Below are 24,895 nucleotides of genomic sequence, written 5' to 3' on the forward strand. Positions count from 1 at the left end.
ATATCTTGAACTCTTGAGATCCCTTTCTCTTCTCACATTTTTTTTATTTATGCAAGTTCTTAACATGCAATTGTAATCTAATGTATAATCTGCACTGCTGATTAGTTAATTCCCCCTACTCCAGAAGAGAAATATGCTAGTAAGTTATCTATATAAATAATCGACAATGGCTTTTATCCTTGTCCTTTAGAAAGAAGGTACAGCTTATTCTTTGGTGATATGTCACTTTGTATACCATAAGTGTTACCTAGATTAAAAGTTCTCAGGCTCTCCTCATGAACATTAAAGTCATCATATGTAAAATACAGTGGATGCTCGGGTTGCGAATGTGATCCGTGCGCGATGCACGTTCGCAACCCGCAGCGTTTGCAACCCGCGACTGTGCGGGTTGTGATTCGGCGTTTCTGCGCATGCACAAAGCGTGATTTAGCGTGTCTGCGCATCCGTGACCGCCAAAACCCAGAAGTAACCCGTTCCAGTACTTCCGGGTTTCGGCGGTCCGCAACCTGAAAAAACGCAACCTGAAGCGGCTGTAACCTGAGGTATAACTGTATTGTGTTGCTCAGGCTCCCTTAGTTGTAGGTTGTTGTGCATGTCAGGGATGAGAAACTGGTGGTCCTCCAGAAGTTGGCTCTGCTAGCTGAGGCAGATGGGATTTGGACTCTAGGTACCTCTGGAGGGCCACAGGTTCTGATTCTCTGGTGTAAGTTATTCTCTTAAAGACTATGTAAAACTACATGCCTAAAAACATTTTGTAGGTTATGCTATTCAAAAAATCAAGGTGTTCATTCTTATATTAAATTAGAGGAGTTTTCCTTTCATTTTGAGGTTTTAATTTTGTGGCTTTGATTTAATTTATGTATACAGATTTTATTATGGAGAACTTCATTTTGTATGAAGAGATTGGAAGAGGAAGCAAAACAGTTGTATATAAAGGCAGAAGAAAAGGAACTATTAATTTTGTGGCTATTTTGTGCACTGAGAAATGCAAGAGAGCTGAAATAACAAACTGGGTAAGAACTACATTGATTATTTTAGAAAGAGATGTAAATGAAATTATTCAACATATTTTCAGATACAAACGTGCCATCTGGTTGAAAAAGTCCTCAATAATTTTGAACAAGAGCCATGTTCCAAATAGCTGTATTTTAAAGGGGTTCTTTAGCAGAATCTAGAAACTTCTTTTTCCTTTTAAATTTTGGGTGTGCTCGGATTGGATAATTATGGTGGGTACCCTGAGTGTTCATTGTATGCTTCATGACTGTTTCATAAGAAATACTTTGCATTCTGGAAAAATAATTCTGTGTAAATGCAACAACTGCTGGTGACTTTTATGAGGTAAACAGTCATTACATATACAGTGGTACCTCGGGATGCGAACGGGATCCGTTACAGAGCCCTATTTGCATTCTGAACATAACGTAAGACGCGTCTGTGCGGGTCACGTTTCGCGACTTCCGCGCATGCGCGTGATATCATTTTGACCATCTGCATGCGTGAGCGGTGAAACCCAGAAGTAACGTGCTCCATTATTTCCGGGTCACCACGAAGTGCAACCTGAACGTGCTCAACCTGAAGCGTATTTATCCTGAGGTATGACTGTATCTCTGGAGAATTCACTACAGCTGTAATTCAGATGTCCTGGAGAAAGATGTGGCTGCTGTATAGATCTATTACAATACAGTGGTGCCCCGCAAGACGAATGCCTCGCAAGACGGAAAACCCGCAAGACGAAAGGGTTTTCTGTTTTCAGAGGCGCTTCTCAAGACGAATTTCCCTATGGGCTTGCTTCGCAAGACGAAAATGACGAAAATTTTTGAGTTTTTTTTCCACTCCCCAACCCCTTTTTCTAAAGCGCTAAGCTGCTAATAGCCTTTTAGCAGCTAAACCGCTAATCCCTTAAGCCTTTAATAGCCGTTAATAGCCCTTAAACTGCCAATAGCGCTAATAGCGCTAATCCGCTAATGGGCTTGCTTCGCAAGACGAAAAAACCGCAAGACGAAAAGACTCGCGGAACGGATTCTTTTCGTCTTGCGAGGCACCACTGTAGTGTGAAGAGAGCTTGGCACAAAAACACAACAACCCACAGGATTTTTGTGTGCCACAGTTTTGTCTGAAACTGATTTGGCAATTGCTTAATCAATCCCTATTTTACTTAACTCTGAAAGGCTCTTGTCTTGGGCAGTTCTCTCTTTCCGAATTAACTCTGTTGGGGATGAGAAGCAAGAGTAATATATGGTATTTATGGGTGGATTTGGTTCCCATTTCACCTTTGTTACAAAGACTAATCAGGTTTGATCAAATGAAGTGTTCTTGAAGAAGCCTACAGGGCAATTTATTGTTTCAAAAAATGTTTTTAATTGACTAATCTCAAACTTAAAAAAAAAAAGCTATAGGCCTTCAATGTTTTGTTCAATCCTTTTCTGTCTTGAAACTTCACAATCTGTAAACCATCAATCACACCTTTTGTTTTGTACTTTTCTTGGAACATAATGAATCTACCCCAACATTTTTCACAAATGTATTATTAATCTGTTACCATCCTCTTGTTCCTTTCCCATGGGGACTGGAGGAATTCTAGTCTGCTACTTTGCTTTTTTGCATAGACATCTCTTGAATTCCAACTTCTTAAGGGCTACTGTTCCATTTTGTGCCTGTCCCATCCTCAGCCCAGACCAACTCATGTGTGGATAATCTGTTGCAGGTGCGCCTTACTCATGAAATTAGGCACAAGAACATTGTAACATTTCATGAATGGTATGAAACAAGCAATCACCTCTGGCTTGTGGTGGAATTGTGCACAGGTAAGCAGCTGTTAAACACAATGTTTTGTGACCGTTGTTTCCCAAGGGCCATCTAGAGAAGCCTTGAGGGATGGATTTGGTCCCTAGACTCCCCACCTCCATTTTACTAGGTGCAATCTAAATTTCACAAGTGGGAAGCTACCAGAGAAAAGGCCTGTTCTCATATTGCTGCCAGTGCAATCGGGCCAGGATTGGTGTTATATGCTCAAGAAGGCTTGCCCTGGTGAGCAACCTGATCGCTGAATGCTGTGCCAGTGGAAGTTTCCGTCCCATCATCAGAGGCAGCCCCACGTATAATGTGTTGCAGTAATCTAACCTAGAGGTTACCAGAGCATAGACAACAGTACAGTGGTGCCTCGCAAGACGAAAAGAATCCGTTCCACGAGTCTCTTCGTCTAGCGGTTTTTTCGTCTTGCGAAGCAACCCTATTAGCGGATTAGCGCTATTAGCGGTTTAGCGGCTATTAAAGGCTTAAGGGATTAGCGGATTAGCTGCTAAAAGGCTATTAGCAGCTTAGTGCCTTAGAAAAAGGGGGTGGGGAGTGAAAAAAAATTGCAGGAACTTGCAAGACATTTTCGTCTTGCGAAGCAAGCCCATAGGAAATTCGTTTTGCGAAGCACCTCCAAAACGGAAAACCCTATCATCTAGCGGGTTTTCCGTCTTGCGAGGCATTCGTCTTGCGGGGCACCACTGTAATAGGCAAAAAATACTCATTGGCTCTGGTGCCCCACTTTTAAATCTTCAGGTAAGACCAATCGTTCTTTGTACCTCCAGTGTCAGAGGCATTATGGCTCTGAAGAGTCCATGCTAGGAATTGCAAGTGGGCAGTTTAGATCAAAGGTTTTGTATGCCTATTTTGTCAGAAAAAGCTTAAGGATAAAAATTTAAATAGTACTACAGAGGTCAGTTAATTGTTGTTGTTGTTTTTTAAAAAAACTTCATAGCAGAATATTCATTAATGCCTTACAGGTGGATCACTGGAAATGGTAATTACTCAAGATGAATGTCTACCTGAGGTGGTTGTGAGAGAATTTGGTGTTGATTTGGTTACTGGACTCCATCATATTCACAACCTTGGAATTCTCTTCTGTGACCTTACACCTGGGAAGGTAAGAGGGAATGATTTCTGAAAACAACTTTTTAAAAAATAATTCAAGAAATCACTAATTGATATACCTTACAGATTCTCCTTGAAGGACCTGGTACACTGAAGTTCAGTAACTTTTGCTTGGCTAAAGCAGAGGGTGAAAACTTGGAGGAATTTTTTGCTTTAATTGGAACAGAAGACGGAGGAGGTGATAGTGATGAAAACTCAAGACAAAATCTGAAGAACAGATTCAGAGGTACATTGCAATATGTAAGGGCAACAGTAGCAAAAGACAGAGTTTAATTAAAATTGTGTAATGATTATATTTTCTAAAACTTAAAATGTGGAACTAATTCAGTGATATCTTACCCTTCCTTATTGAAAGCAGTGATTCTACGTTTGATGGATAGGGCATCTGTGGCCCTCAATATGTTGCTACAGCTCCCATCATTCTTCACCATTGGCTGTGCTAGTTAGTGTCAGTAGTAACCCTTTAGAGTCGTTTCCTCAGTGCAAAGTTATACCAAGCAGTTAGGTTTTCAAAGAGCTGCGTTTTGTGGCTGTCAGTTTCATCAGATAAATGCTGGGTGCCGTATTACCCCACTCTCCTTCCCTGAACTCTCCAGTTCTTCCACTTTGGGGTTACCTTCCTGCTGTTGTAAGGTGCAGGGCTAGACAAAGTAGAGTGCACTCAGTCTTTGTGTTTACGCTTCTTCCTGGTTGCTTGTTGCTCTGTGATTATTGGAGCTGCTCTGGGTATGTTTACTTGACCCTGTTACATCAAAAGACTTAGAAGAAATTAGTCTGAAATTCCTTTTGAGTATCCCAGAAATGAGTTTAAGATGAAAACAGTAGTGGACACCAGGGTGGGACACCACCAGTCAGTTGTGTTACTGCTGTTTATCAGGAGGTATAAAACGAGGGGTGAGGTTGGCATGGTGCAAATGGTGGAGCAAATCCAGCGCACTTGTTGCCAAACTCCCCATGGCTTCATCTCTCCCCCTCTTCCTCCCAGTAAGCAGTAACATTACTAACTGGAGGTCAGATGAGTGATCTTACCCTGCAAGACCATCCACTATTGGATAAAAAGGCTGCTGACTTTTGAAAGGATGTTTATTACAAAATCAGAGCAAATCACTATTCATGACTTTATTTTGTAGGTACACTGTCATATATTGCTCCAGAAGTGATAGAAGGAAGCGACTTCTCTATAGCCAGTGATCTATGGGCATTGGGCTGTTTGTTATATGAAATGTTTTCAGGTATTATATTATTTATACTAACATGTTTAACATTATGTTACAATGTTAATTATTGTTACAAATGCTAATACTATTCAGGAACATTAAGACGGAGATGTTGTTCCATTTATGAACCTGTGTAGGTTCCTTTGCTATTAATAGAGCTGTGAATATCTAATTTGTATAAGTCATTAATACAGTTACTTAGTAGAATAAGCAGTGAGACATGCAGTAAGACATTGAAATGTACTTTCAGTTTAAAGATTATTGTGTCTAAGGAACTGAAATGTGTGGAGAGGCAGGTAGAATTTAATCTCAGAATCAGACTAGGATAATCTCAGCCCTTGGTTTTTTCCCTTTGGTTAGGTTAAAGTTCTTGCTGCAGACCTTCTTCATTATAAATAAATTTTTAATGCTTTATTTCATATTCATGTAAATCACTTAGTTATTTTTATCACGTGACTTATAAATTTTGTTAAATACATAAAAGTAAAATAAATAAAATGAACACTCTGATTAAATTTCAAATCATATCCCAAGTGACTGTTCGGCTACAGTGGGTAGTCATCATAACCCACTTTGCTGGTCTATGGTTGTCTTCTGTGGACCTTTGTTGTATGATAGTGAGGAGTGGCTGCTGCAGCCACAGCATTTCAGAGGGGGGATGGAAGAAGATGATTAACTGACAATCTGTTAGGGCCTAACAGATGACATTAACTTTTTAGCTCCCCCCCCCCCAAAAAAAAAGTTGTCTTCTGCCAGTAGGTCAAATAGTATAGGGTTTTTGGGTGGGTGGGTGGGTGTTTAAACTATGAGAATGGCATAGAGGAAAGATTCCCCCACCCATTCTTGCTTCTGCCCAGATCCCTTTCTGTGGCTGCTTTTTCTTCCCAAAGGAAATGTCTCGGAATGTGATCTCAGATCTTCTGCATCTTGTTTAGTTTGTTTCCCCCCCCCCCCAATTGTATATCTTTTTATGAATTATAGGTGTAACTCAGTGTTTCTTGCTGTCAAGAGCCTTAAGCAAAACAGATGAAAAATTCCAGTTTTTAGAAATCAATTGGTATAATACTGACAATTTCCCATTATTATTATGTTCTCTTAAATGGACTTGTAATAACTCTTGGCTCATGCAAATAAAATTATTACTTAATTGTTCTGATGCTTATTCAAGTTTTACTGAAATCTTATCTACTTATGTTTCTAGGAAGACCTCCGTTCTTCTCCAACAGTGTTACTGAATTAGCAGAACAGATTTTACATGAAGATCCTTTCCCACCTACACAGCAAGGTATTGTTCCTTAGATAAATGATGGTGAAAATAATTTTAAAAGTTTATAAAATGGGACAAATGAGTGAATGATTCCATACATTCCCTCCTTACGAAGTTAATATATGAATTATTTTATGTTGCTGTTTTTAGATTTTGGTAGTTAGTAGAATCATATTTGTTTCAAAATAGAATAGTTTCGTTATCTTACAGGATCAGCACCTCTAGAACCATCATCAGACTTCCTTAACTTGGTTGATTCTTTACTTCAGAAGGATCCTCAGAAGAGGTAAAATTATGATTTGAAGATCTGGCTATTTATTAATGATACACCCTGATTAAAAAAAATCAAATCTAGAAGTTTGTGGAATTTAAATTGGTACTGTATGAGAGGATTGTATATGTATTTTCCTATTTTATTTAAAGATTGACTTGGGCCAAGCTGCTGCAACATCCTTTCTGGAAAGATGCTTTTATCCAAATTCCCAGTGACACGATCTCCAGCCAAGAAACAAGCTCCAGGTACAGTAGACTCAGTTTAAAATTAATTTGGAATTTGGAATTCTGTTGCTTAACAAACTTATTGTGAGAAGGATGTATGCATGAGGCTAAAGATTTCTGACAAAGTGGGTTCTGTCTCTTGAATACTTTTGCCACAACATGGCTAGTTTTTAAGATGTCACAAGATTCCCTCCCTCTTTTTGCTGCAACAGAACAATATGGCTTCACCCTTGGCTATAGCCCTGTTTTTAGAGAGCTGCTGTCCTGCAACCCATTAGCAGTGTAGCTGATATCCTTGGACAACATAAATGAATTAAATAAAAAATTGCTTGTCTATATATATATATAAGTAAAAAAATAATTTTGCCATTGTTTAAGGATCTGTCCAGAATAAAATGCAGAGAAATTTGCATTGCCTGCAAAGTACATTTCATTGTCAATTGTTTGAACAGCAGGAAAAAGGCTGAACTGCTTGAACCTGGAGAGTCTGAGATTCAATTAGAGTGTAAAAGCCTCCCAGACATAGTGTTGCCAAGAACAGAAAACAATCAACTTAACAGATCTTTCAAGCTGGGTAAGATTGCACCTTCGTTTTATGTATTGGTTCAGGAACTGGGAACTGTTTTGGTTTCTTGAGCCAGATTCTTACCAAAATAGGCCTCATGGGCCAAATTTGACGGGTGGATGGGGGCCACTTACCTGCTAGTCACTATTATGATAACACATGATTGACAGGTGTTTTGTCCTGCCCACCTGTTACAATGACTTGTTCAGGGTCCTGTCGGGACCTGGGGAACCACTGCAGAAGTGGCTTGTTAGCCCTATTGCTTGGCTCTTCCCAAAGCAGCAAACATGGGCTAGCAAAGAGATTCTTTTCCCATCTTTATGGGGCATGGGGACAAGGAAGCTGGTATTCTATAGGCATCCACTGTGTGCAAGAGAGGTCCATCTCACTGCTGATCTAAAAAGTAGGCTTCTTCCCCCTGCGTTTCACACATCAGCTGAGAAAAAGGCTTTTTCTCTCACACAGAGTAACTTGAATAGCAGTTATTTATGTCAGTGCAGGTTCATGGAGGGCTAGTGGAAAGCGTGGGGGCAAGAAGAGAATGAACAAAGGGCTAAGAAGAGGGGGTGCAGAGTGAGAGATTCAAAAGCACCTGCCAGGAAATTACATTTGTTAGTCCTGATTGAGCAATTGACAGGTGGGTGTTGGTTAATGAAAACAGCTTTGGGGGCGACCATGTACAGCCGTACCTTGGATCCCAAACGCCTTGCAAGTCAAACGTTTTGGCTCCTGAACGCTGCAAAAGTGAATGTTTCAGTTTGCGAATGGTCTTTGGAACCCAAACATCCAACGTGGCTTCCATGGCTTCTGATTGGCTGCAGGATCTTCCTGCAGCCAATTAGAAGCCGCGTCTTGGTTTGCGAACATTTTGGAAATTGAATGGACTTCTGGAATGGATTCTGTTCGACTTCCGAGGTACCACTGTAATGTAAAACTGAGAACTAAAATGCATGCTTGAAACATTACAATTGTAAATAGTAAATAGTTACAATATTTTCTTTGTCAAGAAAATCCAGAAGAACTACGCCCTAAAAGTGCTGTTGATGGTGAATCAAATGAATCTATATTTCTACTCAGGTATGAAGACAGGACAACACTTTTAAATGAAGTTGTAGAAAATAATTCAGATAATTTGCATTTAAGTATTCAGTTTTATATAAACATGTGTATATTGTCTTTCAGTTCTCGACCCACCCCTAGAACTACCACCACAGTGGAAATAAACAATGCTGCTGCTGTTCTAGCTACAAATTCTGCACACACATCATCTCCAAGTCCTTCAGCAAAGGTGAGTGTAGTTTGAAGGAAACGGAAGCAAGAGACTGAATTCCATATGACTGCTATAGAAAAACAGAAGAGGAAGAGCTGTCAAATCACAACTAGGAAAAAATTGCATTACTGAAGCCAAGGATGGTGGGAAAATAATTGACAGTGTCAGAAGAGGCACACAGATTGAGAAGAGTGAGGATGATGATGAGGCCCTTATATTTAACTAGAAAACAGCAATTGATAATTCCTGTTAAAACTAGATTTGGTGGAATAAATTACCGTATTTTTCGCTCTGTAGGATGCATTTATTCCCCTCCAAAAATGAAGGGGAAATGTGTGTGCATCCTATGGAGCGAATGCAGGCTTCAGGCAGCTATCCATAAACCTTCAGAGCGTGGCAGGAGTTCCCGCCGGGCTCAGAAGGCTTGGGGACAGCAGCAAGCTCCGGGAGCGAAGGCGAAGTTGTGCGCAACCTTGCCCCCGCTCCCGGACCCGTTCTGGGGTTGGGGGAAGCTCAGGCTTCCCCCGCCCCAGCCCCGCGGCTAAAAATGAAGCCAAGACAGCTAGCAGGATCCATCCCGCTCGCTGTCTTGGCTTCTTTGCTCTTTGAATTCCCCCCCCCTTTATTTCCCCCCCTAAAATCTAGGTGCGCCCTATGGTCCGGTGTGCCCTATAGAGCAAAAAATACGGTAAACAGAAACTAGTGATGGAGATTATCAGAGAGCTGAAGGCAAAGAAGCAGTAGTACAGCCCAATCTTAGTCCTTTGTACAGAAGGAAATCTTATTTATTTCAGAGGGGCTTATTACTAACTATAAATGTTTAGGATTCTGTAATGGATGCTGTAGGTGAGCGCCTGTCGCCTTGTCCCAGCTCCTGCCAACCTAGCAGTTTGAAAGCATACCAGTGTGAGTAGATAAATAGGTACTGCTGTGGCAGGAAGGTAAATGGCGTTTCCGTGCACTCTGGCCTCCATCGAGGTGTCCCATTGCACCAGAAGCGGTTTAGTCATGCTGGCCGCATGACCTGAAAAGCTGTCTGTGGACAAACACTGGCTCAGCCTGAAAGCAGGGATGAGTGCTGCACCCCATAGCCTAATTCGACTGGACTTAACCATCCAAGGGTCCTTTACATTTTTTACTTTTAGTATAAAAGTTGCACCCTCAATAAGCTTTGAAGTAGAAGTTAGATGGGATGGTAGCATGAAGAAAACAGGAAGTATATTCATTCCAGCCTGAAAACTATGTTATATGATGAAGAAGAGAGAATGTAAAAAAGAAAAGAATGAGGGGTTACAAAACAGAAGGTGGTGGAGTAAAATGTGGAAAAAATGAAGCCGTTGAATGAAACAAGCAAGAATACTGAAGGATCAGAATATATTTACAGTGGAATATATCTGAGTGATTTTTTTTACATAACAAGCAAATTATTGCACAAGATTATGATAGCATTCTTGTACATCAGGAAATGGTGAGAAAAAATTCAGCTGTTTAATTGATAGGTCCTAATGTACTTTTCTAGATAATGGGATTCATTACTTTCACACATATCTCAAGAATCAATATTGTCACTCTAGGAAACCAATGAATTAATTCTACTGCCTGCGTTAATATCCTTTGGAGTTGACAAGGAAGCCTTCTGGCGCCTTTTAATAATAAATGCAGGAGTTGCACAATGTTTGCTGCATTTAAAATGTATGTCATTGTAAATACTACTACTATTTGCTTATATTCTAGGATAAAAACATATGCTGCAGCCAGCAGGATATAGAGTCCAAAGTGAAAGAGCTTATCTTCTTGGAGTCTGACCTTATTGTCACCCCTGTAATTGATAATCCAAAGGTACTATTTGAACTTACCATACATTACTTTTCAAATAATATGTTCAGGAATTTATAGTGTTTTTTGTTATCCGTTGCACTAGCTCAGTCGGTAGAGAGTGAGACTCTTAATATCAGGGTTGTGTATTGAACCCCATGTTGGGCAAAATGTTTCTTCATTGCCGGGGGTTGGACTAGATGACCCTCTTGGTCCCCCATAAAATCTACAATTTTATGGTTTTACAGGGATTAATCTTCAACTATTTTACTCCCACCTAGTGGCCATACCTGGTTCCTGCAGGTTTACACTAAATTGTTATACTAAGCAAATGGACAGTTTTGGTATCAGTTGATAGCACTCACATTAATGCAAGCCTCCACACCAGCAGTCACAAACCTTTTTTTCTCTGGGGGCACAATTGGAATTTTGAGAAGGTGTTGAGGGCAACCAGTCACAACACAGCTACTTTTGGTATAACACAAAATGGCTGCCACCACCAAAAGAACAGAAAAAGAAGATAGACAGGAACATAAAATGGTTCAAATATGGAAAAACATACTCATTTTATTTTTGTTAACAAGATACGTTTGAAAAACCTTCTTTTCCATTTACTGTTAAGTTTTGGTGGTTGTCTGTTGCTGCCGTGCTGCTGTGGATTAGAGCTAGAAAATAAAAGATAACTGAATAAGTCAAAGCACCTAGAATCAAGAATGATGTTTTCATTTGTGGTAATTAGGTTTTAAAATAGCCTTGGGCAAAATGACAAGTTCAGATATATTGGATCAGATATGGCATTGCATATTCACAAAAGGTCTAACTAAAACAATCTGTCAAAACGTAGGTGAGAATCATTACAATATATAAGTGGTATTGACTCTAGATAGCTTGTTAAGAATACTGTATACCAAAAAGAAAGCCACAGATCAGTGCTGGAGGTAAACTCAAAATATGGGCCTCCCTGAAAATTAACTTGCTTTGGAAAAAGTTAACTATACTTTGTTCACATTGACTGTATTATTTCGGTTATACCCACTGTGGAGAACCTAATTAAATCTGGCACAGGTTCCAGTTTGGCCTATGAGACCATTCCCGGAAATCAATCCCACCTGTTGCCATATATGATGTCAGGTGTGGGGCAGGTATGGATTTGGCTACAAAGGAATAATTGAGAACTTCATGTTTTCTCCCAGTTGTTCTTTGCCTGTGGGGTTCCCTGTCAGTGCCATTGAGCTATTAACACCAACAGGGAACTCCACTGGAATTGGCTTCACTGAGGAGTTTCTCCATTTTGAGGAAGTGTTTTGGAAATCAATCTGCTTCCTTTTGTAGCTTGTTCAGTGACTTCCTACTGGTCATAAAGTTTGTGTATTTATAGCTGAAATATTGACAGCTCATTGTTTATTATGGTAGAAAGTGTTTTATTTGAGGAGAGGTGCATAGTGTACCCTTGGTCTATGAGATATTCAGAATTGCCTCAAGTCAAACATTTTTTCTCTCAGATAGTGAAGCAACCACCAGTGAGATTTGATGTGAAAACTTTACACGTACCAGCACATTCAGGTACACTTTGCTAAAGTATTATAGGCAACTTGCCATTTACAATAAAATATTATTCTTTAATACTCAAAAATGTCTTAGCATTCATTTAACACTGTTGTTCTCATGTCTGTGTGTTTTGCATCTACTCCCAACTCTCACAAATGTTGATATATAGGATGCATGCCCAAGCAAGAAGGGACAGCTGCTATAATTAATTGTCATTTTAAATTATATTGAACATAGTTTTGAGATCACAGCTGTATGTCTCATTGCAGACCATGTTTGGCATGCTGTATTTTTGGCTCACAAGGAACAGTGTAACAGGACCAGAGTAATAATCCAATTCAATATAAGCTAGCAAAAAAAGTAGTTTTTTCGCAATGTACCGTATTTTTACATCTATAAGACACCCCATGTATAAGACGTCCCCTATTTTGGGGGACTCGGGTTTAAGAAAATGGGAAGGGAGATCTATCTGTGTATAAGAAACCCCCCCCCCCAATTTTGGACATTATTTTTTAGGAAAAACCCTAGTCTTATACACGGAAAAATAAGGTAATTTTATATATGCCTAGGTAGAAGGAAGTTCTATTGAGTTTTGTTGGACTTATTTCTGTTTCTAATACAATTGCAACCTAAGTCACTTATACCTCTATTTTATGCTTTACTCAAATGATTATGCGTCAGGTGACCTAGTCACACTGTGGTGTGTCCTGCGTGATATATTTATACCTAAAGCACATAGTCTAAAACACATTTATAGGGTAGATTCTTACTGACCATCACTAAGTTTTATAAAACAATGATGCTGCTCCAGCAGCTATTGCAGCATGCTTTTAGTACTATATTAAGCCGCTGTTTATAGAAACAAAAGATCACTATCAGCATACTAACTTTCTTCCTGAGGAGCACTTCCTTACGTACTATTTAGAGGCATTGTCAAGATTTTCTGCTATGTGGATTTGAGCCAAAGTTTTGGGGATCTTGTGACAAGTCAGATCCTTGCTTTGTTTTGCTTCCTGCCTAAAGGCAAGTCTGGAATAATAATATATCTTCTTTTTGTTGTTTCTTTATTTTGCATACCACCCTTCATCTGAAGATCACCCGGGGGGGGGGGGGTGATTCACAACGTAAAAATACAAAACAAGAACACAAAATACGTTACAGAAAACAGAAACAAACCAATAACCCCCTCCACCACAAACACATTTAAAAGGCCGTAAATGGTTTAATCAACCAAAGCCCTGGTTCTTGAGAAACATTGCCCTCTGGCTCCCAAAGAGATATATGAAGGAGCCTGGCAGACTTCCCTGGGGAGAGCATTCCACAGATGGGGAGCCATTGCAGAAAAGGCCTATTCTTGTGTTGCCACCTTTCAGAACTCTCATGAAGAAGTCACACGAAGAAAGACCTCAGATGATCACAGGGTGCAGGTTGGTTCATTTGAGGAAAAGCGGTCCTTGAGGTATTGTGGTCCTGAGCTGTTTAAGGCTTTATAGGTCAAAACCAGCACTCTAAACTGGGCCCAGAAACTAACTGGCTGCCAGTGCAGTCGGGCCAGGACATACATTGTATGTTCACAACAAGCTTTTTCAGGGGTTCAAGTAGGGAGAAATAACTATACTGTGTTTCAGTATTGGGTCTTGGAAATTATATTCCCAACAAGTGCTCTTAAAACATTATTTTTCTTTCCAGCTGATAAATTGTTGATACTAAAAGAAGATGACTGGAACGACTTCTTACACCAAGTATGTCAGCTGACTGACTCCCCAGAGAAGAGCACAGGGGCAGCCAGAGTTAAACTGAATTTACTTTGCTACCTCTGCACTGTTGTTGGCAATAAGGAAGTAGCCACTAAGTTAATCAGCACACAGCTGGTAAGTAACACTGCTAGAGCCCGCAAGCTGACATGCCAGCAAATATGGCAAAAGTCAGCTACCTTTTGCTAGGGTGTAAGAAGAATTAGTGCATAACAAGAATGAAGAACGTTAACGTTCTAATCGTTGTTTAGTCGTGTCTGACTCTTTGTGGCTCCATGGACCAGAGCATGCCAGGCACTCCTGTCTTCCACTGCCTCCCGCAGTTTGGTCAAACTCATGTTGGTAGCTTTGAGAACACTGTCCAACCATCTCGTCCTCTGTCGTCCCCTTCTCCTTGCGCCCTCCATCTTCCCCAGCATCAGGGTTGTTCCAGGGAGTCTTCTCTTCTCATGAGGTGGCCAAAGTATTGGAGCCTCAGCTTCAGGATCTGTCCTTCCAGTGAGCACTCAGGGCTGATTTCCTTAAGAATGGAGAGGTTTGATCTTCTTGCAGTCCATGGAACTCTGAAGAGTCTTTTCCAGCACCATAATTCAAAAGCATCTAATCATACTTCTGGATAAAGCATTGTATACATTGATTGTGTGCAGGCTGCCAAATGACTTTTATTATTTGGGATGGATAGGTTGAACAAGGATTAGAAATACTAAAATACTTTACACAGTTCTGCATTAATTTTTTTAAAAGCATGAGCACAATCAAGAGGACTGTGTGCCTTTCTAGTGCACGCATGGAGCTCTTGGTATGTTGTGATATGGCTGATTTCATCAATTTGGCTGTATTTGGATAATCATTCAAGGTCATTTTGCGAAACTGTGTATGAGCATCATCACTGTGTGTTCCTAGATCGTGGCTTAAGTATGAGGTAAGGGGTGTAGGTTGGATGTGGGTGGCGCTGTGGTCTGAAAAATTTAAAAGCAGCCCAAACAAAGCAGAAAACCTGGTACGACGAAAAGGCCAGAGTAAGAACTTTTGAACCCAGTAGTGAAGTGTTGCTGTTGAGACCAACCAAGGAAATAAAATGCAACTAGCATGGTAGGGACCGTACAAAATCGTGTCCGAAATGAGTGATGTAAATTACGTAATCCAACAATGGGAAGAAGGGCGTAAGGTGGTTCATGTGAACATCTTTTGGTTCACTTTTAACAACTGACTGGACTCAGTGTTTTACCAGAGAGTAACTGGTTGGTGGCAGCGGGGAAGCAACCACAGTGGTGGCACAGGGATCAAACGTCCGGGTACCCTGTGTGATTGCCACACTAACCTTCTGCAATATATACAACAACAAAGGTGCAATAGAAAATTGAGTCCCATAACAAATAAAAAACCAGTCATTTTTTGCAAGGTCTTTGCGCTTTGTAGTAGAACTATTAACCCTAAATATGCTATACTTTTTGGTGGTGAACTAAATCACAGTGATTAATTTTGTACTTTTTTGTGTGTTTATTTTAAAATCTAGTTCCCTGTGCTACTACAACAGTTGCGGATAGCTCCAAACTGGGACATGTAAGTGACAACCAGCATCTGTCTGGGTATCTTCAAATATTGGCCACAAACCTGCCTCTGCTGAGTTCATGCAGGAGAACAAACCACACACCGTGCAAAGGATCAAGGAAAGGCATATACATTTCCTTCATTCTGGTCTCTGAATAGAGTAGGTTTGCTACCAAAGCAAGGACTGCCACCAACCCTGTCATACAAGAACCTGGGCCTTGGCTCCTGCATGTGGTCTGTTATTGTCTGGAGCAGAAATAGTATCTTCCACGATACAATCTAGCAGTGGTAGGCTGATTGTTGATTGAGAAGAGTACAGCAAGGGCTCATTTACTTACTGAGAAACAGTGGGTTAACAAACGAATATGTGTAGGCTGGTTTACAGTGGCCTTACTTGACAGCTTCTCTGAATCGCTCTATTTACCTTTGTGGTAAGTTTCTCAGTCCCCAGCTGGGGACAGTGGCCTGATAGTTTACCTCTCTCAGCACTGTCTTTGAATACAAAGGGCAGGGTTGTGTCTGCTTTTTGTGCTTCTTCAGAATTTTAGAAGGCTGTGTATACCTTGACAGTTAGTACTTTGCAAGTGTTTACTATGAAAGAGAAACTTGTAAAGCTTATTTAAAGCAAAACAGTTCAACTAACGCATGTCTAATTGAAATTAGTGAAGATTACGGCAGCAGTGCTTTCTGAAATGCAACCTCTGTAGTATATTATTACTATTATTGTTTTGTTATTTATATGCCAACCATTTGACTGGGTTGCCCCAGCCACTCTGGGTGGCTTCCAACAAATTAAAACATCAAACATTAAAAACTTCCCTATACAGGGCTGGTTTCAGATGTCTTCTAATGCCTTTCATTTCCTTGACATCTGACAGGAGGGCGTTCCACAGGGCAGGTGCAACTACCAAGGAAACCCTCTGCCTGGTTCCCTGTCACCTCACTTCTTGCAATGAGGCAACTGCCAGAAGGCCCTCGGAGCTGGACAACAGTGTCCAGGCTGAATGATGGGGGTAGAGACGCTCCTTCAGATATCCAGAGTACTTGAATATTTTCCATATCTACCATTAAAATACAAATATTTTAAGTAAGAGCTTTCCAAGCTTTCATGTTGGTGACACAGTTTTTAGACATCATTTCACGACACAGTACAGTAATTCAGTTTTACTAGCAAACTAGAGGTTAAACTAATCCTTTTCCAGTCCTGGGGGAAGAGCAGGGAGCATTTGTGCAACACACCCACACACTGCAGCCAACACGCTAACGTGTTGTGACACACAGTGTGGAAAGCTCTGATTTTAAAGAGTCAAGGATTAGTTTGACTTGCTAATCTTCATTATTTAATTTTAATTGTCTAAATAACAGGAAAGGAGATATACTATATTTGTTCATTAAAGTACTTAAAATACTGTTAGGGCTATATATCTATATATATGGCTCTATCATGCTTGACAGGAATGGTGCTGTGACTGGAGGCCAGCGCTCATAGAGCCACTTTCCTGGTAACACTCTTCCGGCCTGCACTGACCGTGCTGCATTGCAAAACCTGTAAAAATGAAGAAAAAGAACAGGAAAAGTTAGAATTAGGACAGAGAGAAATAAAACTGGAAGTAATTCAGGAGAGGCCAAAGGAAGCACTTCTTTATGCTACACGTTTCTAGAATTCACCATAAAATGTGCTAACACACAACTGGAACAGAATACATGGGGCAACCTTTGCTAGGCTGTACTATTTCAGACTGCAGGCAAAGGAATGCTTGTTTGAATGCTTCTAGATATGTTAAGAGAAACCTGCCAGGAGCTGCAGCATGAACATGCTCTATCTCAAAGTCTGATGCTGACATAATTTTGTAATGTTATGTAACTTCTCATTCTTAGTGGGAAGCAATAAGGAGGGCTAGAGGCAGGGTTTTGGAGAGGGGAAGAAACTTACCCCAAAAGAATCATTCAGCTACGTCCACCTGTCAGATACAGTGGTACCTCGGGTTACATGCGCTTCAGGTTACAGACTCCGCTAACCCAGAAATAGTGCTTCAGGTTAAGAACTTTGCTTCAGGATGAGAACAGAAATCGTGCTCTGGCGGTGCGGCGGCAGCAGGAGGCCCGTTAGCTAAACTGGTGCTTCAGGTTAAGAACAGTTTCAGGTTAAGAACGGACCTCCGGAACGAATTAACTACTTAACCTGAGCTACTACTGTACAAGGACTGTTATTTAGTGAATAATTTCTACAAAATAATTGTTGATTGAAACGGATTTATTTTACCAAATTTGTTAAATACCGGTATGTTTATATGGAAAAGAGAATATTAGAATATATTGAAATCTGATAGTACTGTTCTTGAATGTGCATTGAATTTCCTGTCTGCTGCATAGCCTTCTCTATTCACTGTTCAATCTCCTTTGCTGAACCTCAAGTGTTCTATCATAATGCCCTCTGCTGGCTACTTTTGCAAATAGCTGTATTGCATTACTCTTCTCACCCCCACTCCACAAGTAAGATCCTTGTACAGTGGTGCCCCGCAAGACGAATGCCTCGTAAGACGGAAAACCCGCTAGACAAAAGGGTTTTCCGTTTTTCAATGCGCTTCGCAGGACGAATTTCTCTATGGGCTTGCTTCGCAAGACGAAAATGTCTTGCGATTCTTGCAATTTTTTTTCGCTCCCCACCCTCTTTTTCTAAGGCACTAAGCTGCTAATAGCCTTTTAGCAGCTAATCCGCTAATCCCTTAAGCCTTTAATAGCCGCTATTAGCCGCTAATCCGCTAATAGGGTTGCTTCGCAAGACGAAAAAACCGCAAGACGAAGAGACTCGTGGAACGGATTCTTTTCGTCTTGCGAGGCACCACTGTATATCCCCATCACCACTGTGAGTGAAAAATAAGTTGGACATTTTGAAACGGGAAAATAGAAGCAAGGCAGATATAAATGGCTCTTCTGTATTCACACATGTATGCACTTAATGAAGCACATATTACTTTCTGTAAATTATTCCCTTTTTTGTGTTAAGATGCAGGCGACAGATTTGCATGGCAAAATGTATAACGTATCTGCAACCAGCCTTCTTGGTTAGCATTTTTCCAACATTCATTCCATTTTTCATCTGAAAGAATTAAGTGCAACGCTTAGTCTTCCCATGCTTAAAAGTTTTTGTGGTCATTCTATCAGTTTAAAGCGATTCGGTGCTAACGAAGCTTATATTTAAGCTTAATTTAATTTACTTGTGATCACTAACTTATATTACATTTTATGTAAGTTGAGCCTTTTCATAGTTTTGCATTTTCAGATTTGTGGCTTTCATAAAGTTAATAAATGCATTTAATTACAGACGTGCCAAAGCCGCTCGAGTGATTGGTTTACTGGCATTGCATACAACGGAGCTTAAAGAGACTGTTCCCGTTATAGAGGTAATATTTCTTGCTAATACAATTCTTGGAGTTTTCAAAAGCAATGTTTGGGCATTTTATTGCCTTGGTTTATGAGTTGCAAAAGTTACTGATAGCTATGTGTTTAATAGTTTGCTCCATTAAGGCATACTGCTTCCCCAGCTCACTCTACAAACACACCTTTGGAGGAAGTTTGCAAGGCTGCAACTTGGTCTACACTTAGCACATTTGTGATTGTAGTTTGTATTAAACCGTTTTTACTGTTGCATTTTACATTGTTATGACGTGCCCTGGGACAGATAGATAAAATCTTTATTTGCGTCAGCCAGAAGCCATAGCAAAGGAATCAAATGCAATAAAATATGCAATAAAATACAGATATAGCTAGATGGTTGGCTATACAAAATTTACAACCATACAAATAAGAGTTAATAACTGTCCTTGACCACAAATAAAACATATGAATGAGTGGGCTTTCTTTACTAAGCATTAAACAGATTAGTCAGGTAGTAGAGCTAATTCTAATTGCCCCAGCTAAAATTTCTGCCATGTTTGCTTCACCTGGTAATCTTGGTCTGCAAGAAGGAAGGACACTATAGCAGTGGATGAACGACCTGGTATGGATGATAGAAGAGGGGTAATAATAGCTCTGGGACTATTAATAAATAGTTAATAAACAAATAGGGTAATAAATCAGTAACCATAGCAATAATTGTAATTTGTGGGGTTTGATCAGATTTGTTTTGTGATTAATAATCAGTTACAAAATGTCCTAAGAAAATCTTAGTGTTTGGCGATCTTTTAGTTTTGGCCTGGGTTAAACCATCTGAAATTAACTTTTGAATATGAATATTACGCTTCTCTCATTTCTAGAGTTGGCAAAGGTACTGAGATACAGAACTGAACATTTTAATATTGTAAGGAAGAGATTGAAAACTGAATGAAATAGTTTAGAATATTATTTCTTTTCTATGTTCTTCACAACTAAAATCTTATAAAGGTTGATAGCCACATCAACAATAAACTTGATGGCTTGGATAAAATTCATTTCTGGGATTTGTGAAAGCTGTGTGCCGACAGCAGAAGAGGGGATGGAAAGAGGATGGGCTATGGGTATATGTCGCAAGGGTCTAATGTTTCTATCATGATCTCTATTCGGTAATTTTAAAGGTATTCAACAGATCAGTGTATTGTTATAGAAATCTCCACTAGAGGTCACTTGGATATTAAAATTAAATACAAGGGTGCTGAGGAGGGAATCCTATTTTTAATTTGGGGACTCAATGTACACTAGGCAAGGATGCATATTAAACAATATAATTATGTTTTTACTATATAGTAGATGGTGTTCTAGTCACTCAAGAGTATTTTGGTTGAAATAATTGGCCATTTCCCAAATAATGTAGCATTTTACGATTGGGATTGCATTTGGCCTGCATTTAATTGATTTAAAAAATAAAAATAAAAAATTAAACTGGTCTGGATTACCCACAACCTTAGCATGTGCCTTTTACCCACAGTGAGGTGTAGTCAAGCTTACACTCCCCCCCCCCGGTGCCTTCTGATTATAAGATAGTTCTTGAATCTGCCTTCCTTCAAACCATTCCATATTTAGTCTGTAATAGGTTGGCTTTTTTCTTTTTAAAAAAAAACCAGTTCTTGTTCCAAACTGTTTTTCAATTAGTCTCTTATTATGAGTAAACAATAACTTCATATTGTCATAAGTTTTAATGTTTTTGAAAATCTAACATCCCAGCCTTGGTTGTTTTATAAAGTTTATGAGCTATGACTTCAGATCTTTTCCTTTTTCATATGAAACACAGAAACATTTTGCCATTCTTTGAAATTTGTGTGGAAACACAGGAAATTTTAATAAAAGAAATAAGAATATGAGAGCATTCATTTCAAAAACAGAAATTCTACCCAGGCAGAGAATTCACATTTTTAAATAATAAAGAGTTAGATTCACTGGGTAATGTACAATATTGAGAGGAGGGTATATGAGGTGATAATAAATTAGGGTTACCATATTTTCTTAGGAAAACTCCAAAGTAGTCATAAGAAATTATACAACCTTAAGAGGATGCACAGAGTTTGATATCCAGTAATCATTCTAAAGGCCTCTTATGTCAAATATATAAAAATCTTATGGACTTGGATATAGTAGGTGAGCAGCTGGTTCTTTACATGTCTTTGACTGAACAGATATGACCAGTGCTTTTTTCCCTAAAAAAAAAAATACCGTATTTTTCGCCCTATAGGACGCACCGTCCCATAAGACGCACCTAGTTTTTTGGGGGGGAAATAAAGGAAAAAAATTATTTCCCCCCCAGGCGCGGGGTTGGGGAAGCCCGAGCTTCCCCCGACCCCAGCCCCCAAACAGGCAGCTCTCTGCAAGCCGTGGGAGCCCAGTGCTGGCTCCCGCTGCTAGCGGAGAGGTCCGCGAAGCCTGGGCGCGCTGAGCTCAGCGCGCGCAGGCTTCGGCATGCAGGCACGTCTCCGCCAGCAGCGGGAGCGTTCCCGCTGCTAGCGGAGAGGTCCGCGAAGCCTGGGCGCGCTGAGCTCAGCGCGCGCAGGCTTCGGCATGCAGGCACCTCTCCGCCAGCAGCGGGAGCGTTCCCGCTGCTAGCGGAGAGGTCCGCGAAGCCTGGGCGCGCTGAGCTCAGCGCGCGCAGGCTTCGGCATGCAGGCACCTCTCCGCCAGCAGCGGGAGCGTTCCCGCTGCTAGCGGAGAGGTCCGCGAAGCCTGGGCGCGCTGAGCTCAGCGCGCGCAGGCTTCGGCATGCAGGCACCTCTCCGCCAGCAGCGGGAGCGTTCCCGCTGCTAGCGGAGAGGTCCGCGAAGCCTGGGCGCGCTGAACTCAGCGCGCGCAGGCTTCGGCATGCAGGCACCTCTCCGCCAGCAGCGGGAGCGTTCCCGCTGCTAGCGGAGAGGTCCGCGAAGCCTGGGCGCGCTGAGCTCAGCGCGCGCAGGCTTCGGCATGCAGGCACCTCTCCGCCAGCAGCGGGAGCGTTCCCGCTGCTAGCGGAGAGGTCCGCGAAGCCTGGGCGCGCTGAGCTCAGCGCGCGCAGGCTTCGGCATGCAGGCACCTCTCCGCCAGCAGCGGGAGCGTTCCCGCTGCTAGCGGAGAGGTCCGCGAAGCCTGGGCGCGCTGAACTCAGCGCGCGCAGGCTTCGGCATGCAGGCACCTCTCCGCCAGCAGCGGGAGCGTTCCCGCTGCTAGCGGAGAGGTCCGCGAAGCCTGGGCGCGCTGAGCTCAGCGCGCGCAGGCTTCGGCATGCAGGCACCTCTCCGCCAGCAGCGGGAGCGTTCCCGCTGCTAGCGGAGAGGTCCGCGAAGCCTGGGCGCGCTGAGCTCAGCGCGCGCAGGCTTCGGCATGCAGGCACCTCTCCGCCAGCAGCGGGAGCGTTCCCGCTGCTAGCGGAGAGGTCCGCGAAGCCTGGGCGCGCTGAGCTCAGCGCGCGCAGGCTTCGGCATGCAGGCACGTCTCCGCCAGCAGCGGGAGCGCTCCCGCTGCTAGCGGAGAGGTCCGCGAAGCCTGGGCGCGCTGAGCTCAGCGCGCGCAGGCTTCGGCATGCAGGCACCTCTCCGCCAGCAGCGGGAGCGTTCCCGCTGCTAGCGGAGAGGTCCGCGAAGCCTGGGCGCGCTGAGCTCAGCGCGCGCAGGCTTCGGCATGCAGGCACCCCTCCGCCAGCAGCGGGAGCGCTCCCGCTGCTGGCGGAGAGGTCCGCCATGCCTGCATTCGCCCCATAAGACGCACCCAGATTTCCCCTTCATTTTTGGAGGGGAAAAAGTGCGTCTTATAGGGCGAAAAATACGGTATGTTTAGGGGTACTCTCATTTTGACTCAAGAAAATCACCAGGAAAGAAAATGAAGCCGGCGTCAGAGGTGGTAACAACGAAACTGACCAGTCACCGTGCTAGATTCCAACTCCTACTTTACATATTAGACACTCGCTTCCGTCTGAGACTCGGGAAACACCATGACAGGAAATGAGGCCGCCATCAGGGGTAGCAATGGAACTGACAATTCGCCGTGCTAGAGAAGAAACTAAAATTTTTAAATTTTTTTGTTTCTTCTCCCGTTAGATTCACAAAATGTTTAGGGGTATGCGTTCTCCTGTACCCCCCCCCCCAGAAAAAAGCACTGGCTGTGACAATCTGTGCCTTTGCAGAAAGGCATTCAAAAACTACCAGAGAAAATTTATTTTGTCTTCTGTAGCCTTTACTTTCTTTCCTGTAAAGTTGCATAGTTATCATGCTTTTCCCTGCTGCATCCCATTTGTGCTAATAATGTATTCATTGTTCCAGGCAGTCACACTCTTAACGGAACTGATCAGAGAAAATTTCAGGAACAGCAAACTGAAACAGTGCCTTTTACCTACCCTTGGAGAACTGCTTTATCTTGTGGCCAACCAGGTAAATTAAACAGTTGTATAAAAAATATCTTACATTTGCAAAAGTAAACAAACAAGTGAGCAGCTGGAAATAAATAGAGATAATAGAACTCTTGGAAGTATAGCTTGTTCTTCAGTTTATAGGAGATAAGCAAAATATGCTAATTTTAAGATACAACAACAACAAATTGTTGTTGTTGTAATTTTAAGATACAGACATTTGTGTGTGGGTTGGGTTCTGAGTCATTACGCGCTTGCATGAAATTGTGTATAATCAGAGCATCCATTGAGAAAGCCTGCAAACACCTTGTTTGGCTAACACCCCCCTCCCCCAATTCTGCAACTTTTTGTGACACTTGGTCACTTCCAGATTCGGTGTGATGCACGTGTGTGTGGTTACACACATATCAGACGTGTCTAAAACAATCGCTTCATGCATTTGCCTGTTTTTAAGTTTGCCTTGCATATCTCAAAAGTTTCATCCTGACGTGTCTGAAAAATAATTTTAACAGCTAGCCTTTTTATAGTGATTTTCAGCATCCTATAAATATGGCAAATACAAAAAATAGAGTTAAAAACCCACATTTTAGAGCAAACGGAGAATGTAACCAAAATTGTACATGTCCTACTCTTAAAGCATAAATGGGCTTTTAAGCCCATTCTTAAAAGTAGAATTTTTGAATTATCCTATTAAAAATGCTATATAGAAAGACTACCGTTCTGACTTTGTAGGCTGTATTCCTTTGAAATGTTACAGGATCTGGTTTCTTAAAGGTTTAAATTACAGGAAACTCCCTATTTATGCGGGGAGTTGCGTTCCAAGGCACTGTGTGTTTTAAGTGAAATCACATATATTTGAAACACCATTGAAAAACCTGCAAACACCCTGTTCCACCTCCACTCCATTCCTGTTCCATCCCTTTTTGTGACATTTTCAGGTTCAGAATTATGTGTGTGGTCGCGCACAAATTGGACATGCCTAAAGCAGTCTCTCCTTGTAGGTTTTACGCCTTTCCCTAAAATTTCCAGAAAGTTAATTCTTATCCTAAAGTGCTGGAGTATACTTGTTACCAGTTACCAGACAGGAGGTGGGTGAAGGAGAGTGGAAATTAGTCACAGTTAATATGACTAGACCAATTAAATTACTTTATTAATTAATATTCCTTATACAGTACTGCTGTTGAGCCATTCAAAAGTTTTCCTTGAGAGCCAGGACCCATTTGGAAGTATTTACATGGAGTCTTTAATTTATGGTATGAATACGGATTCCTTGTGGTTTGGGTAATTTTTACATTGAACATTGCATTCATATACCGTATTTTTCGCCCTATAGGACGCACTTTTTCCCCTCCAAAAATGAAGGGGAAATGTGTGTGCGTCCTATGGGGCGAATGCAGGCTTCGCGGACCTCTCCGCAAGCAGCGGGAGCGCTCCCGCTGCTGGCGGAGAGTTGCCTGCATCCGGAAGCCTGCGCGCGCTGAGCTCAGCGCGTCCAGGCTTCGCGGACCTCTCCGTAAGCAGCGGGAGCGCTCCCGCTGCTGGCGGAGATTTGCCTGCATGCGGAAGCCTGCGCGCGCTGAGCTCAGCGCGTCCAGGCTTCGCGGACCTCTCCGTAAGCAGCGGGAGCGCTCCCGCTGCTGGCGGAGAGTTGCCTGCATGCGGAAGCCTGCGCGCGCTGAGCTCAGCGCGTCCAGGCTTCACGGACCTCT

General features: G+C 41.9%; 1 protein-coding gene across 6 annotated transcripts in view; it reads left to right on the forward strand.

Annotated features, from left to right (window-relative positions):
- ULK4 (unc-51 like kinase 4) overlaps positions 1–24,895 on the forward strand; it is a 161,618-nt gene that overhangs the window by 1,769 nt on the left and 134,954 nt on the right. For 4 of the 6 annotated variants that reach the window (XM_083404656.1, XM_083404654.1, XM_083404657.1 and 1 more), the window contains exons 2-18: positions 868–1,013; positions 2,705–2,804; positions 3,774–3,913; positions 3,988–4,147; positions 5,052–5,153; positions 6,340–6,423; positions 6,616–6,691; positions 6,829–6,924; positions 7,356–7,477; positions 8,476–8,545; positions 8,651–8,756; positions 10,473–10,577; positions 12,056–12,116; positions 13,791–13,972; positions 15,372–15,418; positions 18,732–18,810; positions 23,101–23,208. In XM_083404656.1, the coding sequence (XP_083260782.1) occupies positions 876–1,013; positions 2,705–2,804; positions 3,774–3,913; positions 3,988–4,147; positions 5,052–5,153; positions 6,340–6,423; positions 6,616–6,691; positions 6,829–6,924; positions 7,356–7,477; positions 8,476–8,545; positions 8,651–8,756; positions 10,473–10,577; positions 12,056–12,116; positions 13,791–13,972; positions 15,372–15,418; positions 18,732–18,810; positions 23,101–23,208 (1,776 nt within the window). In that variant the 5' untranslated portion in view covers positions 868–875. The remainder of the gene's footprint in view (positions 1–867; positions 1,014–2,704; positions 2,805–3,773; positions 3,914–3,987; positions 4,148–5,051; positions 5,154–6,339; positions 6,424–6,615; positions 6,692–6,828; positions 6,925–7,355; positions 7,478–8,475; positions 8,546–8,650; positions 8,757–10,472; positions 10,578–12,055; positions 12,117–13,790; positions 13,973–15,371; positions 15,419–18,731; positions 18,811–23,100; positions 23,209–24,895) is intronic. The other 2 variants (XM_083404658.1, XM_083404659.1) reach the window with 1 other exon arrangement.

This window comes from Podarcis tiliguerta, assembly GCF_965153285.1.
Source record: "Podarcis tiliguerta genome assembly, chromosome: 12".
NCBI classification, from domain to species: domain Eukaryota; kingdom Metazoa; phylum Chordata; class Lepidosauria; order Squamata; family Lacertidae; genus Podarcis; species Podarcis tiliguerta.